The 23111-nt window shown below is 42.7% G+C and overlaps 1 protein-coding gene across 1 annotated transcript; it reads left to right on the forward strand.

Annotated features, from left to right (window-relative positions):
- The first annotated feature begins 4481 nt into the window (after window positions 1-4481).
- On the forward strand, window positions 4482-17845 carry LOC118360782 (general receptor for phosphoinositides 1-associated scaffold protein-like). Its single transcript, XM_035740197.2, has 8 exons — window positions 4482-4851; window positions 6538-6590; window positions 11139-11190; window positions 13318-13420; window positions 14405-14498; window positions 15851-15917; window positions 16413-16479; window positions 16829-17845. The coding sequence occupies exons 1-8, from the start codon at window positions 4651-4653 to the stop codon at window positions 17356-17358; spliced, it is 1167 nt and encodes a 388-aa protein (XP_035596090.1). The 5' UTR covers window positions 4482-4650; the 3' UTR covers window positions 17359-17845.
- The last annotated feature ends 5266 nt before the right edge of the window (window positions 17846-23111 follow it).

A 23111-nucleotide genomic window follows, 5' to 3' on the forward strand; every position in this document is an offset into this window, starting at 1 on the left:
CGAGGTAAGGTAAGGGAGAAGGTCTCCGGAAATGGTCTGGAGAAGAGAGGAGGGGATAGGGTCAAGCGGGCAGGTTGTTGGGCGGCCGGCCGTCACAAGACGCGAGATTTCATCTGGAGAGAGAGGGGAGAAAGAGGTCAGAGCATAGGGTAGGGCAGTGTGAGCAGAACCAGCGGTGTCGTTTGACTTAGCAAACGAGGATCGGATGTCATCGACCTTCTGGGAAGAGAAGATAGGATGGAAGAGGAGAGAGTAGCGGGGGAGAGAGAGCGAAGATTGGGACGGCGCGATACCATCCGAGTAGGGGCAGTGTGGGAAGTGTTGGATGAGAGCGAGAGGGAAAAGGATACAAGGTAGTGGTCGGAGACTTGGAGGGGAGTTGCAATGAGGTTAGTGGAAGAACAGCATCTAGTAAAGATGAGGTCAAGCGTATTGCCTGCCTTGTGAGTAGGGGGAGGGTGAGAGGGTGAGGTCAAAAGAGGAGAGGAGTGGAAAGAAGGAGGCAGAGAGGAATGAGTCAAAGGTAGACGGGGGAGGTTAAAGTCGCCCAGAACTGTGAGAGGTGAGCCGTCCTCAGGAAAGGAGCTTATCAAGGCATCAAGCTCATTGATGAACTCTCCGAGGGAACCTGGAGGGCGATAAATGATAAGGATGTTAAGCTTGAAAGGGCTGGTAACTGTGACAGCATGGAATTCAAAGGAGGCAATAGACAGATGGGTAAGGGGAGAAAGAGAGAAAGACCACTTGGGAGAGATGAGGATCCCGGTGCCACCACCCCGCTGACCAGAAGCTCTCGGGTGTGCGAGAACACGTGGGCGGACGAGGAGAGAGCAGTAGGAGTAGCAGTGTTATCTGTGGTGATCCATGTTTCCGTCAGTGCCAAGAAGTCAAGGGACTGGAGGGAGGCATAGGCTGAGATGAACTCTGCCTTGTTGGCCGCAGATTGGCAGTTCCAGAGGCTACCAGAGACCTGGAACTCCACGTGGGTCGTACGCGCTGGGACCACCAGGTTAGGGTGGTCGCGGCCACGCGGTGTGGAGCGTTTGTATGGTCTGTGCAGAGAGGAGAGAACAGGGATAGACAGACACATAGTTGACAGGCTACAGAAAAGGCTACGCTAATGCAAGGAAATTGAATGACAAGCGGACTACACGTCTCGAATGTTCAGAAAGTTAAGCTTACGTAGCAAGATCTTATTGACTAAAATGATTAAAATGATACAGTACTGCTAAAGTAGGCTAGCTGGCAGTAGCTGCGTTGTTGACACTACACTAATCAAGTCGTTCCGTTGAGTGTAATAGTTCTACAGTGCTGCTATTCGGGGCTAGCTGGCTAGCTAGCAGTGTTGTTTACGTTACGTTGAGTTAAAAGAACGACAATAGCTGGCTAGCTAACCTAGGGAATCGGTCTAGACTACACAATTATCTTTGAAACAAAGACGGCTATGCAGCTAGCCACGATCAAACAAATCAAACCGCTGCACTGCAATGAAACGAAAATGTGAAACCACCTGACCGGGTTGTTGAATTCAAAACAGCAGACGTTGGCTAGCTGTTAGCAGTTAGCTGTTGGCTAGCTAGCAGAGTCTCCTACGTTAAGGACGACAAATAGCTGGCTAGCGAACCTCAGTGAATTAAGATAATCACTCCAAGGCTACACACACTAAACTACACAATTATCTTGGAAACAAAGACAGCTATGTAGCTAGCTAACACTGAACTAATCAAGTCGTACAGTTGAGTGAATAGCACTACAGTGATGCTAATCTGTGTGCGTTAGCTAGCTCCTGGGCGAATAGCAGTGAAGGCTACGTTAGGGCGACGAAATACGATAATTATGCAATTATCTCTGATACAAGGACGGCTATGTAGCTAGCTAAGAAGAATTGCTAAGATTAGACAAATCAACCGTTGTACTATAATGAAATGTAATGAAAAAGTTATAAAAAGTTATACAACCTGCAGAGCGAAGTGCGAATGCGACCGCTCGCTCCAACCGGAACCGGATTTAGACAACAGGTGGAAATTACAGGCAATTAGCAAGACACCCCCAATAAAGGAGTGGTTCTGCAGGTGGTGACCACAGACCACTTCTCAGTTCCTATGCTTCCTGGCTGATGTGTTGGTCACTTTTGAATGCTGGCGGTGCTTTCACTCTAGTGGTAGCATGAGACAGAGTCTACAACCCACACAAGTGGCTCAGGTAGTGCAGCTCATCCAGGATGACACATCAATGCGAGCTGTGGCAAGAAGGTTTGCTGTGTCTGTCAGCGTAGTGTCCAGAGCATGGAGGCGCTACCAGGAGACAGGCCAGTACATCAGGAGACGTGGAGGAGGCCGTAGGAGGGCAACAACTCAGCAGCAGGACCGCTACCTCTGCCTTTGTGCAAGGAGGAGCACTGCCAGAGCCCTGCACCTCCAGCAGGCCACAAATGTGCATGCGTCTGCTCAAACGGTCAGAAACAGACTCCATGAGGGCCCGACGTCCACAGGTTGGGGTTGTGCTTACAGCCCAACACCGTGCAGGACGTTTGGCATTTGCCAGAGAACACCAAGATTGGCAAATTCGCCACTGGCGCCCTATGCTCTTCACAGATGAAAGCAGGTTCACACTGAGCACATGTGACAGACGTGACAGAGTCTGGAGACGCCTTGGAGAACGTTCTGCTGCCTGCAACATCCTCCAGCATGACCGGTTTGGCGGTGGGTTAGTCATGGTGTGGGGTGGCATTTCTTTGGGGGGCCGTACAGCCCTCCATGTGCTCGCCAGAGGTAGCCTGACTGCCATTAGGTTCCGAGATGAGATCCTCAGACCCCTTGTGAGACCATATGCTGGTGCAGTTGGCCCTGGGTTCCTCCTAATGCAAGACAATGCTAGACCTCATGTGGCTGGAGTGTGTCAGCAGTTCCTGCAAGAGGAAGGCATTGATGCTATGGACTGGCCCGCCCGTTCCCCAGATCTGAATCCAATTGAGCACATCTGGGACATCATGTCTCGCTCCATCCACCAACTAACTGTCCAGGAGTTGCCGGATGCTTTAGTCCAGGTCTGGGAGGAGATCCCTCAGGAGACCATCCGCCACCTCATCAGGAGCATGCCCAGGCGTTGTAGGGAGGCCATACAGACACGTGGAGGCCACACACACTACTGAGCCTCATTTTGACTTGTTTTAAGGACATTACATCAAAGTTGGATCAGCCTGTAGTGTGGTTTTCCACTTTAATTTTGAGTGTGACTCCAAATCCAGACCCACATTTGATTTCCATTGATAATTTTTGTGTGATTTTGTTGTCAGCACTTTCAACTATGTAAAGAAAAAAAGTATTTAATAAGAATATTTCATTCATTCAGATCTAGGATGTGTTATTTTAGTGTTTAGTGTTTTTTTGAGCAGTGTATTACACATACAAGATCACAGGGGGTGCCACTTGTTCCGTTTTAGCAGTCTGCTCTGTGCCAGCTTCATTGGCTGGGCCCCATGACCTTATACTTTGGTCCATTCACAGATGGATTATTAGAAGCAATTGCTATTATGTGTCTTCAGTGTTGGGGAAGCTACTATGAAAATATAGTTTACCAAGCTACTGATATATTTACATTGACAGAAGTTAAGCTACACTAAAGCTACCCTAAAATATAGTTTACGTAACTAAAGTAACTTTGAAAAACATAGTCCACTACATTCAAACTACTTCATGAAAAATGTTCATATGAAATGTCAATGACTCCAAATTGCAAAAACAGATCACTTTGAGGTAATATGGTAACAACAATGTGTAATTTTGCCTATTAAACACTATGTTTCAGGTGAGAATTGTGCAGGTATGATCCCGGAAAATAAAGGACATTTTCTACTTCACCCAAATGTTATTTTAGCAAAAAAAGTAGTTTGTAGTTCCACTAGTTAGCTACACTGCTACATGGCAACAACAACAAAAAACTACTGAAAACACTACCTATATTTTAATTTAGTTCAACTACCACCAAGCTAAATGTATTGCTAAATGAAGTTTACTTACTAGTTCAACTACATGTAGCTAGTTCACTACTCCCCAATACTGATCTTCTTGCAATGACTAAATATCTAGGCCTAGTTCATGACAGCCCTGCCACCGACCAATGTTGTTCAACTTATCTGATAACGTTCTATAATTTAAACAGCTGTAGTCTATGTTAGGCTGTATTTATCTTAAACCGAGACTATTTTCTTTCATAAATGTAGGCTTATTGTTTAGACTTGAACCTAGGCTATATAGGCAACGGCTTTTCTCAGGTATGTTAAACTTTTTTGCACACTTCACAAGCAGTTTAACCATTTAGCAGAATAACATTTACCATAACACAGCTCTGGCTAGCAAAACGAAAGAACCCACATTTTATCCCAAAATTATCTAAAAATGCTACTTTCTTGGCACATTCGTTTTTGCCTACGTGCACGAAGTGCTGATCGACAAAACAAAAGACAACACTATACGACTGCCATCCAATTGTGTCGTGTGCATCACAGGGCACGCCTCCCCTGTCCTCGCTCTCACTGCCAAATTGTGCATGCTGTCCCGACAGAAGCATCAGTGTTGTTTGCTGCGATAGACGTTTCACTCAGATTATTTGGGTTTATTTTTGTACTTTCTTGATCGAAGCGCTCATAATATGAAGAATATGACGCTACGAAAGCTTAAACAAGTAAACTCCAGTGATCCATCTGGTAGACTTTCGAGTCCGGACGATATTTACTTTCCGTCCTCAAAGTCAGACAGTTGTAAAACTATGGATTTACCAACTAATTCGGAAGTGTATAATTACAAGACTTTGGCTTACTCTGGTGGAACGTTGCCAAGGAACTTCAGAAAGGTGTGTAATCCTGTTTAATTGTATCACTTTCACTTGCTCCTTCAATCAAGTAATCTAGCATAATAGACACATCAATGAAAGCACATAATTTCAGTTAGCCAAATACAGTGTCACTTGCCCGTAAAGTACAGAGGCCAGCGGATACGCTCAATATTTGAATATGGATTTCCTTGTGGCTTCTCACACGAGCACATACATTGATGTCTGTTGTTCATTATGAGTGGAGACATTAGCCTATCTGTGACGACATTTTATTTAATTAGAAATAGCTGTGTGAGTATTTGTGACCTTTTTTGTCAGAGCCCGACATGGATGCCCTGTTGCATCTGTTCTCCGTTTTGATATAAACTTTGTATAAATGTTGACACACACTGAAGCAAAAACACATGGTGTCAACTTGTCACGTACTAAAGCGTGCCCCTTCCTGACCACAGGACCACCCACACATTACTCTTTGAGTGCCACACTCCAGACTCCCTCTTTATTCAGTGCAATCCAACCATTTCATAATGTTTCTGCATTGAGAAATTAGTTGGGCATCAAATGAGTATTTATAGGCAGGCAAACATAATGTACTGTGGCAGAACATGGCCTCACAAGGAACAGTGCTGACTTTACTAGTGAATTAACATGGCCACGCATCATCATAATCTGAGAATGTACTGTGATGTAGACTGGTAAAACTGTTATTATGGGAAGTGTGTGTGTGTGTGACACAACAGCATTGGTTTCCCAGTTCTGTAGTGTTACTGTACTGTCTTAGGAGGCCAGCCAGAGTTATGTGGAGGCCTCCTTCGTACATCTCATCATCATCTGGAGCCTAGGACCACAACAGGGCATTGTGCAGGGGACCCTGCTCTGCTCCTACCACCCCCATGGGTCTCTCTCTGGGTACTTGTGAATAAATGAAGTCATTGAGGGGCCCAGGACAATTCTGGCAGCGTAAATATATATTATTAAAAAATTACATTTTAATACCCAATGAGGCAGTGACACAAAGTGCCCTTTCATAGGGGTCACATTTAAAATATTTGAGGTAGAACAGAGGTGAATTGATTGTAGTGTAGGCTAAATACGTTAAGGGATGTAGTGTAAGAGATACTTGTAAAGTGTGGGGTGTAGGTTTGGGTCTCCCAAAGTCCCCATTTGGTTTGGGGTTTCCCTCAATGCAGGGATTGTGCCAAGAGGCCCAAGGCTCCAATCCATACACAAGTCTTGTGTGTGTAGATTCTGTATGTAACCTGTAGAAATGGGGAGATATTTTTTATCATTATCAGAAAGGCACAGTTTGGTTTGATCAGCAGTCTGGGCATCACAAGTCAGTGGACTCCGATGTAGATAATTAAATATAGATGTCCAAAACCTCTCCTGTGACTAATGACAGTAAATAGGGTCAACCGAGAGCAGACAGTCAGACACAGACATACTGGTTTTTATCTGTAATGGTTTCTTACCCATGTTTTGGTTCAGTAGCTTGAACACAAACATAGACACCAAACACACACAACATGCCTCAGGAGGACTTGGTGGACAAGACACATAAGCGAGAGTTTGAGGTATGTTCTGCAAACCTGGCCTACGTAGGTAGGAAGAAAATCCCCTTTGCGTGCAGTGTGATTTCTGTTTGAACCTTTAGACACCTGTCTTTGGTTGTTATTTCATGTCCGTCATGTTTTCTCGTCACAGAATGGTGGGCTGCAGAAGAGGAATCCCCTGACTCAGACCACAGAGCCACGGAGGTAAGGCAAACAGTCATCTCTCCCCCTGGCATCAGTTACAGGACACATCTGCCTTTCTGTCACTTCTCACTCTTGACTGTGGTGGAGGGAAGCATATATCATACACAGAATGCCAGAACAGCATTAGTAAACCCTTTCATTCACAACAGACTCAAATGATGCGTGTTACAGTGGGCTGCTTTCAGAGTAATTTGAGTAGGCCTCTGGGCTCAGCTTTTGGGAGGATTGAATGGAGTGAGTTACAGAAATTCAGCAGTACAGTAACCTTTTGTATTTGCGGTTATTACTATTTACGGAGCGACTTCTCTGGACCCCTCTTCCCGACAGCGAAAGGTCTGAAACGTCTGTACTTTAGGCACAGTCTCTGCTCTACTTGTTTGGCTGCACAGAGAACAGGCTACTCTGGTGAATGTTGCTAGTTTAATGAAGTTAGATCAAATCTGAATGTCTGCAAGATCACAATGATAGTATTCCACATAACAGAACCAAATATAATGGCATAGTATAATGTTATTCTAAGACAAAACACCACCTAATTTCTGAAGAGATTTTAGGTTGATTGTGCAAATGGTTGCATTTTTTATGTCGTGGCCAAAACTCAACAGCATGTGCCACTAGGAAAAATATGCTGTTTTTTATTGAAACTAAACACAGGTATGCTACAGTTTGTTAACATCTGCTCTAAAATTCTTTCACTGTACATAACTCATAAGGATACTTGAAACAACACTGTATAACTGAAGATCTAAACACGTATCCCCATGAAACTGATTGAGATCAATGGTTGGCATGCAGATCCTGCATGGTCATTTCACCGATAAAACTTGTATAATGATCATTTACGATTGACAATAATTTGTGTGTGAGAATCGCATGCACAGAACGTGATTCAGCTCTGGAGGGGATTCTGAGGGACTGGATGGTTATCTACGGATCCTACTATTTGACATTCTAGTGTATTATGCATTTTTATATAATTTATAGATGTTGTTTTGATGTAGAGGGGATACTGTAGACCACTGCCCAGTTAGACCTTTGGACATGTGACCTTTCATGACGCAAAGAGGTTTTTAGAAACAAAAGAGTGCTTGTCACGTTTTGGGGAACAGAAGTATCTGGTCATGTAATTTAGATCTATGTCCTGTTACTGTAGCAGGACTGTAGTTAGTTTCATCATAGAAAATAGATAGCCAGAGTGCAATGGAGTGCTCTCCATAGATACTCTCCATAGATACTATAGATACTATTTCATCGTATAACATTTTCTATGAGAATGAGCTTCAGTGCCTTCAGAAAGTATTCACATCCCTTCATTTTGTCTCTCCACCATTTGTTGTTACAGCCTGAATGTAAAATGGATTAGATATTTTTGTCACAGGCCTACACACAATATCCCATAATGTCAAAGTGGAATTATGTTTTTGAAATGAACACATTCATTAAAAATGACAAGCTGAAATTTCAGTCAATAAGTATTCAACCCCTTTGTTATGGCAAGCCTAAATAAGTTCAAGAGTAAAAATGTGCTTAACAAGGCACATCATAAGTTGCATGGACTCACTGTGTGCAAGTGTTTAACATGATTTTTGAATGACTACCTCATCTCTTTACCCACACGTACAATGATCTGTAATGGTCCCTCAGTCAAGCAGTGAATTACAAGCACAGTTTCAACCACAAAATCCAGGGGTGTTTTTCAATGGCTTGCAAAGAAGGGCACCTATTGGTAGATGAAAAAGCAGATATTGAATATCCCTTTGAGCATGGTGAAGTTATTAATTACACTTTGTATGGGGTATCAATACACCCAGTCACTACAAAGGTACAGGTGTCCTTCCTAACGCAGTTTCCGGAAAGGAAGGAAACTGCTCAGGGATTTCACCATGAGACCAATGGTGACTTTAAAACAGAGTTTAATGGCTGTAATTGAAGCTGAGGATGGATCAACAACATTGTAGTTACTCCACAATACTAACTAGAGGTCGATCGATTAATCAGAATGGCCTATTTTATTTAGGGACGATTTTCAAGTTTTCATAACAATTGGCAATCAGCATTTTTGGATGCCGATTATGGCCGATTACATTGCACTCCACGAGGAGACTGCGTGGCGGGCTGACCACCTGTTACGCTAGTGCAACAAGGAGCTAGCATTAAACTTATCTTATAAAAACAATGAACCTTGACATAATCACTAGTTAAACTAGTAATATCATCAACCATGTGTAGTTAACTAGCCTTTCCTGCGTTGCATATCATCAATGCGGTGCCTGTTCATTTATCATCGAATCACAGCCTACTTCGCCAAACATGTGATGATTTGACAAGCGCATACGCGAAAAAAGCACGGTCGTTGCACCAATGTACCTAACCATAAACATCAATGCACAAGTACATATTTTTAAACCTGCATATTTAGTTAAAATAAATTCATGTTGGCCTCCCGGGTGGCGCAGTGGTTAAGGGCGCTGTACTGCAGCGCCAGCTGTGCCACCAGAGACTCTGGGTTTGCGCCCAGGCTCTGTCGTAACCGGCCGCGACCAGGAGATCCGTGGGGCGACGCACAATTGGCCTAGCGTCGTCTGGGTTAGGGAGGGTTTGGTCGGTAGGGATATCCTTGTCTCATCGCGCACCAGTGACTCCTGTGGCGGGCCGGGCGCAGTGTGCGCTAACCAAGGTTGCCAGGTGCACGGTGTTTCCTCCGACACATTGGTGCAGCTGGCTTCCGGGTTGGATGCGCGCTGTGTTAAGAAGCAGTGCGGCTTGGTTGGGTTGTGTATCGGAGGACGCATGACTTTCAACCTTCGTCTCTGGAGCCCGTATGGGAGTTGTAGTGATGAGACAAGATAGTAGCTACTAAGCAATTGGATACCACGAAATTGGGGAGAAAAAGTGCAAAAATGTTAAATATATATATTTTTAAATAATGTTAGTAGGCAATATTAACTAGGGAAATTGTGTCACTTCTCTTGCGTTCTGTGCAAGCAGAGTCCGAGTATATGCAGCAGTTTGGGCCACCTGGCTCGGTGCGAACTGTGTGAAGACCATTTCTTCCTAACAAAGACCAGAATTGTACATAATTACGACATAACATTGAAGGTTGTGCAATGTAACAGCAATATTTAGACTTAAGGAGAAGAATAAACGCTTTGTTTTCGAAATTATAGTTTCCGGATTTAACCATAGGTCATTACTAAGGCTCGTATTTCTGTGTGTTTATTATATTATAATTAAGTCTATGATTTGATAGAGCAGTCTGACTGAGCAGTGGTAGGCAGCAGCAGGCCCATAAGCGTTCATTCAAACAGCACTTTGCTGCGTTTGCCAGCAGCTCTTCACAATGCTTGAAGCACAGCGCTGTTTATGACTTCAAGCCTATCAACTCCCGAGATTAAGCTGGTAACACTATAGTGCCTATAAGAACATCCAATAGTCAAAGGTAAATTAAATACAAATGGTATAGAGAGAAATAGTCCTATAATTCCTATAATAACTACAAATTGTAACTTCTTAACTGGGAATATTGAAGACTCATGTTAAAAGGAACCACCAGCTTTCATATGTTCTGAGCAAGGAATTTAAACGTTAGCATTTTTACATGGCATATATATATATATATGCAAAGAAAGAAAAAGCTTTTAGAGAATACAAATACTCCAAAACGTGCATCCTGTTTGCAACACGCCACTAAAGTAATACTGCAATTAATACAAAGTGTTGTATTGGATTTGCTCCAAACATAACACATTACTGAGTAACTCTCCATATTTTCAAGCCTAGTGGTAGCTGCATCATGTTATGGGTATGCTTGTAGTCGATAAGGACTGGGAAGTTTTTCAGGATAAAAAATAAACGGTATGGAGCTAAGGAAAGGCAAAATCCTAGAGGAAAACCTGGTTCAGCCTGCTTTCTAACACTGGGAGATGAATTCGCCTTTCAGCAGGACAATAACCTAAAACAAGGCCAAATATACGCTGGAGTTGCGGACCAAGAAGACAGTAAAGTTTCTTGAGTGGCCAAGTTAGTTTTCTTGAGTGGCCAAGTTAGTTTTGACTTAAATCTCTGGCAAGACCTGAAAATAGTAGTCTAGTAATGATCAACAACTAATTTGGAGTTTGAAGAATTTTGGAAAGAATAATGTGTACATGTTGCACATTCCAGGTGTGGAAAGCTCTTAGAGACTTACCCAGAAAGACTTAGCTGTAATAGCTGCAAAGGTGCTTCTACAAAGTATTCACTCAGATGTGTGAATGCTTATGTAAATTATTTATTTCTGTATTACATTTTCAATAAATTATCAAAAATGTATACAAAAATGTTTTAACTTTATCATTGTGTGTAGATTGGTGATAAAATAAAAATATGTAATCCATTTTGAATTCAGGTTGTATCACAAAATGTGGAATAAGTCAGAGGGTATGAATACTTTCTGAAGGCACTGATGGGCACCAGGTGGTGATGTCGCCAGTCACAATTGACTTGTGGCTCAATACTGTAAGTAAATGAAAACTCATTTAATCATGGCCACATTTTTATTTTGTATTTTAGAGAAATTATCCTGGAGAAGAAGGATGAGGAGACGTTTGGCTTTGAGATTCAGGTAAGAGGATAATAGACGTGGGAGGCGGGGGATTTCTGGATTTCTAAGGGTCATTTAACAGGATTTTCCTTCTCTCTCATTTTCACATTAACGCTGATGAGATTTGTTCTCTCCAACCATGTGGATGATTTCACCCCATAAATCAAATAAGATTTAGTGGAGTGTGTTGAAAGCATCAAAGGTCGCCATCATATCTGTCAAATACAGGGAGAAATGTATCCGTGAGCCTCATACTCACAGTATAAGGCTCTGATGTATCCCATAACTTTTTATTTAACCTTTATTTAACTAGGCAAGTCAGTTGAGAAAAAATTCTTATTTACAATGACGGCCTACACCAGCCAAACCCGGACGACGCTGGGCCAATTGTGCATCGCCCTATGAGACTCCCAATCACGTCTGGTTGTGATACAGCCTGGATTCCAACCAGTGTGTCTGTAGGGATACCTCTACCACTGAGATGCAGTGCCTTAGACCACTGCACCACTCAGGACTTGATATGAGAGAGGGCGTTTTTTTTCTCTCTTTTTTTCTTTTTTAATCGGAATGGTTTTGTCAAATCTTCTCACTGCTGCGTGTCGTGTCAGACAGTCTACTATATTCCGATCCCTCGAGGACACTGTAAACAGTCAGATATCTGCCTTCATTATTTGTCCGAGCTCCCTCCTCTCTGTCCCCGCAGCCCTTCTTCACAGTGCACCACTTGTTGTCAGACAGCCTTATCTCTAAAGAGAGGATGCCGGCCAATGTAAGGGCCATGAAATTATCATTTCCATAGTACTGCTTATATTTAGTGTTGGGATGGAGGTCCCTCTTTTCCTGCTTGGCCCTGTTCTTTAGGAAGTGTGGTCAGAGACAGGAGAGCTGGATGGCTTTAGGATCCTGTGCTTTTTCCATCATGTCGCTGGACTTCACCAGGCAGTCACCAGTTCTCCCATTCCTTTAGCTTTGAGTGCTGTGGGGATAATGTCAGTATCAACTATGTAAATGTATAGTTAGAGTTGGATTTGCATCTCTAGGGTCATTTGCATGTTTGGTTTCTGTGGAAGGCCCCTGGGACTGCGAAGGTAGGGAGAATACTCACATTATTTCACATATGTTTCTAGATGGGTGGTTGTACACCCCAGTAGATGGCATTTGACATTATTTACTGGCTGTGGAATTGTCACAATTTTGTCACTGTCAGCTAATGCCTCAACTGACAAGCAAGTCTGTGAAAGCTCTGAGTTTAAACGTCACCTCGGGATAACACTCCGTCAGACAGCAGTGGAATGTGATTCACTTGACAGGAAGAATTAAGGGGAAGTCTGGCTGTGGTTGTTTGTCATATTTGCCTCCAAGACAGAAACTGTCATGTGAATCAATCTAAGAAAGATTGTCAACAAAATCATGATAGTGTGGAAAATGTTTACTTGTCAGTTTTGGTCCCAATAGTGCTGGTTTACCTTTTTATCTCTCTGCAGTATGAGGACAGGGAATGGTTTTTAATGTCACTGGTAAACCATAATAGAATTTGTCTGATTTGTTCTAACCAAATTTGTTGATAAAGGTCCTTGCTTATGAAGAGACTGCTTTTAACATCCTTTTTCTGATGGACTATGATAGAGGGCTGTACTCGTTTTTGATTAACCACGCAAATGGGGCTTATTTTTTGCATATAAACTGATGTTATCTCTCTTCTGTTTGAGTCTCTGTTCAAGGTTGTCTGTCTTGCTGATTCGTTGTCAGCCAATGTTATCTAATCTGTTGTATAAAACTGGGTTTGTCTGACAGTCCTCACCAGTCAGGCCTTCAAATGTGGACTACAAATATTCCAAAAGAATTTGGAAGAGGTGCCCTAGGCTTCCCTGTACCATGAACTGTCTTCGAAGTTTCAAATGCCTTTGTCTGTTAAGTAGCAAGGCATAGCGCTTTAGGTATCAACCTCAGGCATACTGTCCGTAAAGAGAATTACTAAGCGTTTGTGATGGGAAATTACCAATGATTTTGAACACGATGCAATGTTTCTGATAATTGTTAACATAATTTCTCTCATGTCTTGCACCCAATTGTTCCTAAGAATATATTTATTTGACGTGGGAGGTGTAATAATAATTGTAACTTATTCTCCTCATTTCCTTTTTCCAGACATATGGGCTGCACCACCAGGACCAGAACTCTGTGGAGATGTGCACATTTGTGTGCAAGGTTCACGACAACAGCCCCGCCCAACAAGCCGGACTCAAAGTCGGTTAGTGGAACTGAAAACCCCGGTTCATTAGGGTCTGTTGAACAGCTTTTAAGTGCATTTGACACATGCATGACCTGCCTTTACTGAAAATGGACCTCACAGGAAGAATAAAGGACAGGTGGTTTTGATAAAGTCCTGTCCCTTTCTTGTTTGCCAGCCAGGATGGTAGTCGTCCCTAAGTAAACACGTGAACAAATGAGTTTCAGTCGGCTGTTTAGGGATGTTCAAATACAAACAAAAAAATGTGCCTACTCATTTTCCAGTCAAACACTATAGAGAGAGATTATTTCAGCAAACATCATGCAGGTCAACTCCCTTGTCTCCGTTGCCGCCTTGCCGGATACAATAACTCAAATGCATACAATGATTTGGCCATTTCTATTTTTTGTCTCTTTTTTTATTTCATCAATTTCTCAATTTCCTCTTTAGTCTGAAACATTATTTCTCAAAAATACCTCAGACAGAAGCCTTTGCCAATTTTTTTAAACATTTAAAAAATAAAACATTTTACGCCCATTCTATCAGAAACACTAGTAAAAGAAGAAATTGTATATTCTCACATTTTAATTTCTCTAAACCTGATACTAGAGTATTATTCATCTCAGAGAGAGAAGGAGCTCTAGAGGCAGGGCCAAATTAAACCAGACCTAGACAGACTTCTCTACCCATCTGAAACTAATAACAAACAATCTAATAAACTTGCAATACTTTAACAATAACAGATAGAGTAACACACACATGCTTGAATAATGTTTTTCAGGCGGTCTTGAAATTAGGAAAAGTGGTTAACAGCAGCAGTGGCCTGCCGTGACCACACAGCCAGGGTTTAGGCTAGAAACAGTGTCTGTATCACACATGAGCTGCTCCATAAACCACTGACACTAGCGGGATCAAACCAGTCTCAGTAGACCACAGCTAGGATAAAACCACACTGGAATCAACTGGGTCTGTTTTTGTTAACATGCATGTTGTTTGTGTGCACAGGGGACACCATCGCTAGTGTGAACGAGACCAGCGTGGATGGATATCTACACAAGGAGATTGTTCAGCAAATCAGGGCCTCTGGGAACTCCATTAGGTAAGCAGAGTTCAATGGGAAAGAGAACTGGACTGGTTGTCGATGGTAACAACTTAATTGCTCCACTTTTTGTATTGACCTTATTCAGATCAGTCTATAAAGAGTTCATTGTGTTCTATGACCATTTTTCAATACTTTTTAGTGTTGTTTTGATACTGATACATCTTTGATCTTCTTGGTTGGACAATGTTGCGGTCCAAAGTACAATATCACACAGAATTGATAATGGGGTCATTATCTATTGACTGAGAAGCAGGTTTGTGTTTTTCGTCATGAATCTTGTTCTGGAGCCTGCTCTGCAGTGGTTACTAGCTGGAATAGCCACAGTCATAAAATCTGATTTTTAAGCCTAAGCTTAACCACACTGCTAACCTTAATGCCTAACCCTAAATCAAGACCATTCATTTCTATAATATAGCCAATTTTGACTTTGCAGCTGGCCAATCTAAAGGGAAAGGTGGATACCTAGTCAGTTGTACAACTGAATGCATTCAACTGAAATGTGTCTTCCGGGGCGGCAGGGTAGCCTAGTGGTTAGAGCGTTGGACTAGTAACCGCAAGGTTGCAAGTTCAAATCCCCGAGCTGACAAGGTACAAATCTGTCGTTCTGCCCCTGAACAGGCAGTTAACCCACTGTTCCTAGGCCGTCATTGAAAATAAGAATTTGTTCTTAACTGACTTATATATATTTTTTTTTTAACCCAACACCTCTGAACTCCTTTTAAATAGCTACCATACAATCGATGTACCATGGATGTACTCTAAACAATTTGTTTGCACACCAAAGTTGCCTAGAGGCAAGTCATTTCTCTTTTTTCATATGCAGAATTAACTTTCTCAGTGTTAAATTGGAACCATACTCTTGTTCTCTTTGTCTGCTTGTAAACGATGAAAGTCCTATTAGAATCGGGCCCCGTTTATAAACTCAGAAGTCAACTCTATAAGAGTGAAGTTAACCACACAAAAGGCCCAGTGCATGCCTCTTGTCTTATTATAGACTTTGTCTAATTACTCTTGCCTCTAGTAAACATATAGGCCTACTGAACTATTAAGAGAGAGCTTGTTTCAACCCAGTAAAAACAAGAAACCCCCTAGAGGTGCACCAGTTGCCAAAGTCGAGTGGGTGTCTTGAAACGTGATACCTTCTGAAGCTTTCTCCCCTACTTGCAAACTGTTGAGCCTAGACTAGCATGTTAGGGTCTCCTATATAAGAGCTTTTTCACAGCTACTTCTGAAGTTCCTTTCTGTTCTTAGTTGGGTCCAGAGTATGCTGTGAATCCTTAGTCTCCTTGTTTTGTGGCTCTCTGGCCTTCCTGTGTCTGAATGAACAACATTGCTGTGTCTTTCCTTAGGCTGGAAACAGTGTACAGCGACTCCATTCGAAAAGCAGAACTGGAGGCCAGGCTTCAGTATCTAAAGGTGAACATCTCTTCCTATTCCCCTCTGTAGCAAACCTGTGGTGTTGCTTGCTTCAACACAAATGGTTATCTTGTGGGGTGTGACAACAACCATAGGAGTTGAGTATACAGCACAAACAGATCTGGGACCAGGCAAGTGTGTCACTGGGATCAGACGGACAGTGTAGTGAAAAGCCTATAGCCAGCAGACAGAAAGTACAGTACTCTCACCAGACTAATCCCTTTACCACCTGTTTTTTCCTCTTCTCTCACCTGTTTCAGGACTAGCAGCTGCAATGCGCTTACATAATGCTGTGTGAACACCGTGAATGAGAGTAGAGACATAGTTATATTCTTACTTTACACTTGGCTGGTAAAAAGGACACTTTTAATGTGTGAAAATAAGTGGCTTTCCTCAAGATGACGGCTGCTGTCCCCAAGCGCCTCCATCAGGGCTACAAATTGAAATCACACAAATTATCACCTTTTCTCATTTTTATGCATTTTCTTTCATCAGCAAACCCTACATGAGAAATGGGATGAATACAGATCTTTGATGACGCAAGAGCAGAGGCTTGTTCATGGTAAGTCATTCATTTATGTTGATTTATATCAAATCACATTTTATTAGTCACATGCGCCGAATACAACAGGTGTAGATTTTACAGTGAAATGCTTACTTACAAGCCCCTAACCAACAATGCAGTTTAAAAATATGAATAAGAATAAGAAATAAAAGGAACAAGTAATTAAAGAGCAGCAATAAAATAACAATAGCGAGACTATATACAGGGGGTACAATTACAGAGTCAATGTGCGGGAGCACCGGTTATTCGAGGTAATATGACCTCAGGTAAATTAATTTAAAGTCAATTTAAGATGTATGCTAAACCAGTGATGTCCATTGTAACACTCTTTCCCTGTGTCATCTAGGTATAGTGATGAGTGATGCCGCTATCTATGAGTCCCTGGAGTCTGCAGGGGTGTACGGTAGTCTGGGTACCCCGAGCCTGGCCGCCCTGCGTGCCCTCCGCTGCACCGGCAGCACCAGCAGCAGTGCCAGCCACCTGAGTGCCACCATGGAGGAGGACCCACTCTACCAGACCTGTCTGTACCAGAGGCAGGGCGACCACCTCAACGATGCCATTGGTGACCTCACTAGCAGCACAGAGAAAGACAAACAGAAACCAGAACAGGAGAAGCCTCCACAGGGTAAGCAGAGACTGATTCGCCCCGCCAGTGAGCTCTTCACCTCAGCCAAGACCCACCTGACCCGCAGCTCCAGCACACGCAGCTACCTGAGGGCTTCCAACAATAACTCTTCATCAGCACCAGGGGAGAAAGCACAAACGGGAGGGTTCAGCTCGCTACAGAGGAAACCCAAACAGAAGAGCTTCCGCCGACACCTCCTCAAGTTCATCCCTGGACTGAACAGAGGCATGGAGGAGGAGAGCAAGCTCTGAGAACTAAATGGACTAAACACCCGAAGAACTAGACTCTTTTCGACCCAAAGACTTAATATTGCCTCTGACTCAACCTTAACATCCAAAGATTTCAACTAGTGCCACAGAGACCAAATGTATCGATCTGTCCAGAAATACCTTTGTACTTGTTCAGATGACTACACATTTGACCCAGCGGAACCAATCGTCCTTTGAGTTCTGAAGCACACTCCAATTTGAGGAGACACCTGTACATACTGTACCTTGGTTACTGTTTCCATAGTTCATAAGTTATTTATTTATTTTTGATTAGTTTAACCTATGTACAGAATGAAGGATTTCGTTTTTTGTGTTTTAATTTAGTTTTGTCATCATGACAGTTGAAAATAAATGCCCCATATCTTCACATATTATTGTTTTGTGAGAGACATTTGTTACTGTTTTTGTACCAGTTTGATCTGGTGTTTTCTTGCCAAAAATATCTGCAAATAAATGTGTGGCATTTTGATTTGCCTTGCTTGATTTATAATGAATACTTTGTTCCTTGGAGTACATTGTGACTGTCTTCTCCACAGCTGTTCTAAGAAGTTGCAGTTGATCTTTCACTCTCAACCGTGAAGGCATTATTTTTATATATATATCCCACACACACTACCGTTCAAAAGTTTGGGGTCACTTAGAAATGTCCTTGTTTTTGAAAGAACCCATTTTTTTTGGTCCATTTAAAATAACATCAAATTGATCAGAAATACAGTGTGGACATTCTTAATGTTGTAAATGACTATTGTAGCTGGAAAGGGCTGATTGTACGTCTTTGTAGCTATTCCATTAAAAAACAGAGGCCCATTATCAGCAACCATCACTCCTGTGTTCCAATGTCACGATGTGTTAGCTTATCCAAGTTTATAAGGCTAATTGATCATAATAAAACCATTTTGCAATTATGTTAGCACAGTTGAACAATGTTCTAATTAAAGAAGCAATTAAACTGGCCTTTAGACTAGTTGAGTATCTGGAGCATCAGCATTTATGGGTTCGATTACAGGCTCAAAATGGCCAGAAACAAAGACCTTTCTTCTGAAATGCGTCAGTCTATTCTTGTTCTGAGAAATGAAGGCTCTTCCACTGAAGATCTCGTACAGCGCTGTGTACTACTCCCTTCACAGAAGACCGCAGAGTTGCAAAGAAAAAGCCATATCTCAGACTGGACAATAAAAATAAAAAATTAAGATGGGCAAAAGAACACAGACACTGGACAGAGGAAGATTGGAAAAAAGTGTTATGGACAGACAAATCTAAGTTTGAGGTGTTCGGATCACAAAGAAGACCATTTGTGAGACACAGAAAAAAATAAAAGATGCTGGAGGAGTGCTTGACGCCATCTGTCAAGCATGGTGGAGACAATGTGATTGTCTGGGGGTGGTGAAGACAGATATTTGTACAGGGTATAACGGATCTTGGAGGAAGGTTATCACTCCATTTTGCAACGCCATGCCATATTCTGTGGACAGCGCTTAATTGGAGTCAATTTCCGACCTCAGGACATTGACCCAAAGCACAGCTACAAACAATGCAAGAACTATTTAGGGAAGAAGCAGTCAGCTTGTATTATATCTATAATGGAGTGACCAGCACAGTCACCGGATCTCAACCCTATTGAGCTGTTGTGGGAGCAGCTAGCCCATATAGTATGTAAGAAGTGCCCATCAAGCCAATCCAATTTATGGGAGGTGCTTCAGGAAGCATGGGGTGAAATCTCTTCAGATTACCTCAACAAATGCCAAAGAATGCCAAAGGTCTGCAAGGCTGTGATTGCTGCAAATGGAGGATTCTTTGATGAAAGCAAAGTTTGAAGGACACAATTATTATTTTAATTAAAAATCATTATTTATAACCTTGTCAACGTCTTGACTATATTTCCTATTCATTTTGCAACTCATTTCATGTATGTTTTCATGGGAAACAAGGACATTTCTAAGTGACCCCAAACTTTTGAACGGTAGTGTATATATATATATACACCAGAGTATGAATCACAGTCAAGCACTAATAGTATTTCTATTCTGTGATACTTGTAATATCTATCCCCTTCATGTGCATTCATAACATTTTTTGAAAGACCAAAGAGTTATGTCCTCAAGGATGGGGATGAGGGATAGATGGAGGTGGGGGTTGTGGTGGTTGAACATTCCACCAATTCTAAAGTTGTGATTGTCAGAGAGGCAGAATCCAGAAAGGAGGCAGTTGTATTTGGTCTGACAGTTAGTTGTCGGGTGAACGCATCGGAATGTGTGGAGAAAGGAATGACCCGACATTCCAAAACCCGGCCGCCCTCCTTTTCAATTCTTGCAGGCAAATGCTGAGCGCTCTTGGTTCCACGCTCACTACATTCCCATGGTGTGCTGAGTGCTCAGATCGCCAGGCCGAGGGTGGGTGAGGGTCTTTCATCCCAGTGTCACACCTGACCCATGAGGTCATGGTGGTTCTTCTGTCCTCCCTCCTTTTGCATCCTAATCCCTTTGTCCACTGCTCAGCCATTTACAATTGCGTCAAGAGTGGCTCTGGATGATGAGCAATGATGGCATTTAAACACATTTCAGACATTCAGAGCCAGGACCACTTCAGCCCCTGCCCTATGTTGTTGGAAGCGAAGGAAGGGGGAATGAATGGAAAGCTGATGTGAGGGATTATTATGCAAGTTTGTGGCCCTAAACACGTTAGAGAGCGAATGTCCCTTTCTTTCACTACAGTCAATGCATAACGAGCAGGGAATTAGACCGGATGGTGACGACCCAAACGGAATTAATGTATGAATAGGGCATTTAAGCAAAAGCAGCCAAAACAATGAGCATGCAGTTGGCGCTGGGCAATTAACACAGTGGGAGGTTCGAATGGGGGGCTGCTGGGAAGACGACCTGTTAATGTTTGCACATCGCCCCACCCGCTGCTTATTTAAAGCCAGAATGCTGTAGTTGTGTGTACTAAGGGGAATGGATGGATGGTTGTCCATGGTGTACTATCAGGACATGAACCATGAGCAGTGACAATACCATTGTCCCTGTATCACAATAATAATTTAAACCTGTTTACCAGCAGCAGAGATCTCTTATTACCCATATCTACCTGACTCACTGTTGTTCTGTTGTCCTGGCGCCTCAAGTTTCAGTTGAATAACAGTGGCCATTTTGTCAACTGGTGCATGAGTTCTTATCTAGTCCAATTTGGATGATTATTGTAAAGTTGTTTAGTGTCTGTAGTGTCTGTACTGGATCCACGGACCAAGCTTTGAATAGAGAGAGCAAAGGTTACGGGCAGAAAAACCCACATGTTGTGCTGTGCCAACTGTTACTGTTTAAACATGTCTGAATATTTTTGCTTTGGGGAACCATCAGGGCAGACTGAGGAGGGGTTGTGGTGGTTGGGGTCATTACTTGATTCCGTCATGCCCTTTACATGATAAAAATGTCATGCTCAGAAGAGGAAGTAAGAGCTAGTCTCTGACACAGTAACGACAACGTGGTGGTTGTGGTGCTACTTTTAGACCAATGTGTTCTTTCTCAGGCCCTTCCTGTGTGTGGTGTGACAGAATATTACATCCTGAGATCAGCTGTTAACAGTTAACCAGCCAAATGGAGAAATGAGCTGGCTGCATCTAATTTATTTAACTTGGCAAGTCAGTTAAGAAAAATTATTATTTTCAATGACAGCCTCGGAACAGTGGGTTAACTGCCTTGTTCGGGGGCAGAACAACAGATCTTTACCTTGTCAGCTCGGGGATTCAATCTTGCAACCTTTCGGTTACTAGTACAACGCTCTAACCACTAGGCTACCTGCCACCCATTGGCACCCATTCAAATGGACAGATGCTTCGCATTGGCTAGTTTAATATGAGGAAAAGCCCAGGATGGTCTACTTTACTATTGTGATGTCATGGCTTGAGGAATGACAAAAATACACTGACACGAGCCAAAAATACAGCATTTAGCCAACAAGACCGTTTGTCCCAAAAAGTCCCTGGAACTCTCAAAGGATAATTTGATACAGGGACCGTAAAAGTTTCAGAGGGTTAAGTGTAGGTGTATCTGGCATGTTGGAGCTCTATGGTTTTTGGTTGTCTCTGTATAAAAGAGATAAGAGATCTGTTGTGCAGGCTGTCTATGCAGACAGGATGTCGGTGACGATTGTGAAAAATAAAATAAAAAGTGTTTTGCTCACTATTCCTCTGTACTACTGGTGTCTTTTTTTAAACAAATAATCTGAGATAATTGAGGGACATGCAAGTACTGTAGATTATCACTGTGTGATACAATAGCGAAAATGGATCTATAGTGTATAAACACTATTTTTGTCTAACACTTGACTGGATTTAATGGCTGTTTTGGTTGGTGTGTGTGTGTGTGTCAGGGATGAATGGAATGGGGGGGGGGTAGGACAGGAATGCCAAACAGATGCAACAGGACAAGTGCATGGCTAGATGGGACACTTGTGTGTGTCGGGGGCTAGGGTCAGTTTGTTATATCTGGAGTACTTCTCCTGTCCTATTCGGTGTCCTGTGTGAATCTAAGTGTGCGTTCTCTAATTCTCTCCTTCTCTCTTTCTTTCTCTCTCTCGGAGGACCTGAGCCCTAGGACCATGCCCCAGGACTACCTGACATGATGACTCCTTGCTGTCCCCAGTCCACCTGGCCATGCTGCTGCTCCAGTTTCAACTGGCCTGGGCCCTAGGACCATGTCCCAGGACTACCTGACATGAGGACTCCTTGCTGTCCCCAGTCCACCTGGCCATGCTCCTGCTCCAGTTTCAACTGTTCTGCCTTACTATTATTCAACCATGCTGGGTCATTTATGAACATTTGAACATCTTGGCCACGTTCTGTTATAATCTCCACCCGGCACAGCCAAAAGAGGACTGGCCACCCCACATATGCTCTCTCTAATTCTCTCTTTCTTTCTCTCTCTCTCGGAGGACCTGAGCCCTAGGACAGTGCCCCAGGACTACCTGACATGATGGCTCCTTGCTGTCCCCATTCCACCTGACTGCTGCTGCTCCAGTTTCAACTGTTCTGCCTTATTATTATTCGACCATGCTGGTCATTTATGAACATTTGAACATCTTGGTCATGTTCTGTTATAATCTCTACCCGGCACAGCCAGAAGAGGACTGGCCACCCCACATAGCCCGGTTCCTCTCTAGGTTTCTTCCTAGGTTTTGGCCTTTCTAGGGAGTTTTTCCTAGCCACCGTGCTTTTACACCTGCATTGTTTGCTGTTTGGGGTTTTAGGCTGGGTTTCTGTACAGCACTTTGAGATATCAGCTGATGTACGAAGGGCTATATAAATAAATTTGATTTGATTTGATTTGATTTGTGCTTCTTCCTAGACCCACCCAGTATTCTTCTCTTGTGTAAAAGAACTACCCTAGTTTACTCAAAAGACCAGTTGTTCAGTTGTCATATTACAGTAATTACCTGTACGTAGTCCATTGTCTATACTGCCACTATAGTTTGTACTGTGAATGTTTGGGACAAGCCACACAACATCCAAATAGGTCCAGTGACTATAGAGTAGACCCACCCCGTATTCTTCTCTTGTGTAGCAATGTTGAGGTGTATTCTTCTCCACCATTATGAATATCTTCTCAGTCAATCTTTAAGATCTGATGTAGTGCCATGTCATGCTGAGGTCTAATGTAGTAAATTATGTTTTGACAGCGTGTTTTCTTGTTTTCCAGAGGTACTGATACTCAAGAGCCTATTCTATTGTCACCCTACAGAGG

The sequence above is a fragment of the Oncorhynchus keta genome, chromosome 28, assembly GCF_023373465.1.
Source record: "Oncorhynchus keta strain PuntledgeMale-10-30-2019 chromosome 28, Oket_V2, whole genome shotgun sequence".
In the NCBI taxonomy this organism is placed as follows: domain Eukaryota; kingdom Metazoa; phylum Chordata; class Actinopteri; order Salmoniformes; family Salmonidae; genus Oncorhynchus; species Oncorhynchus keta.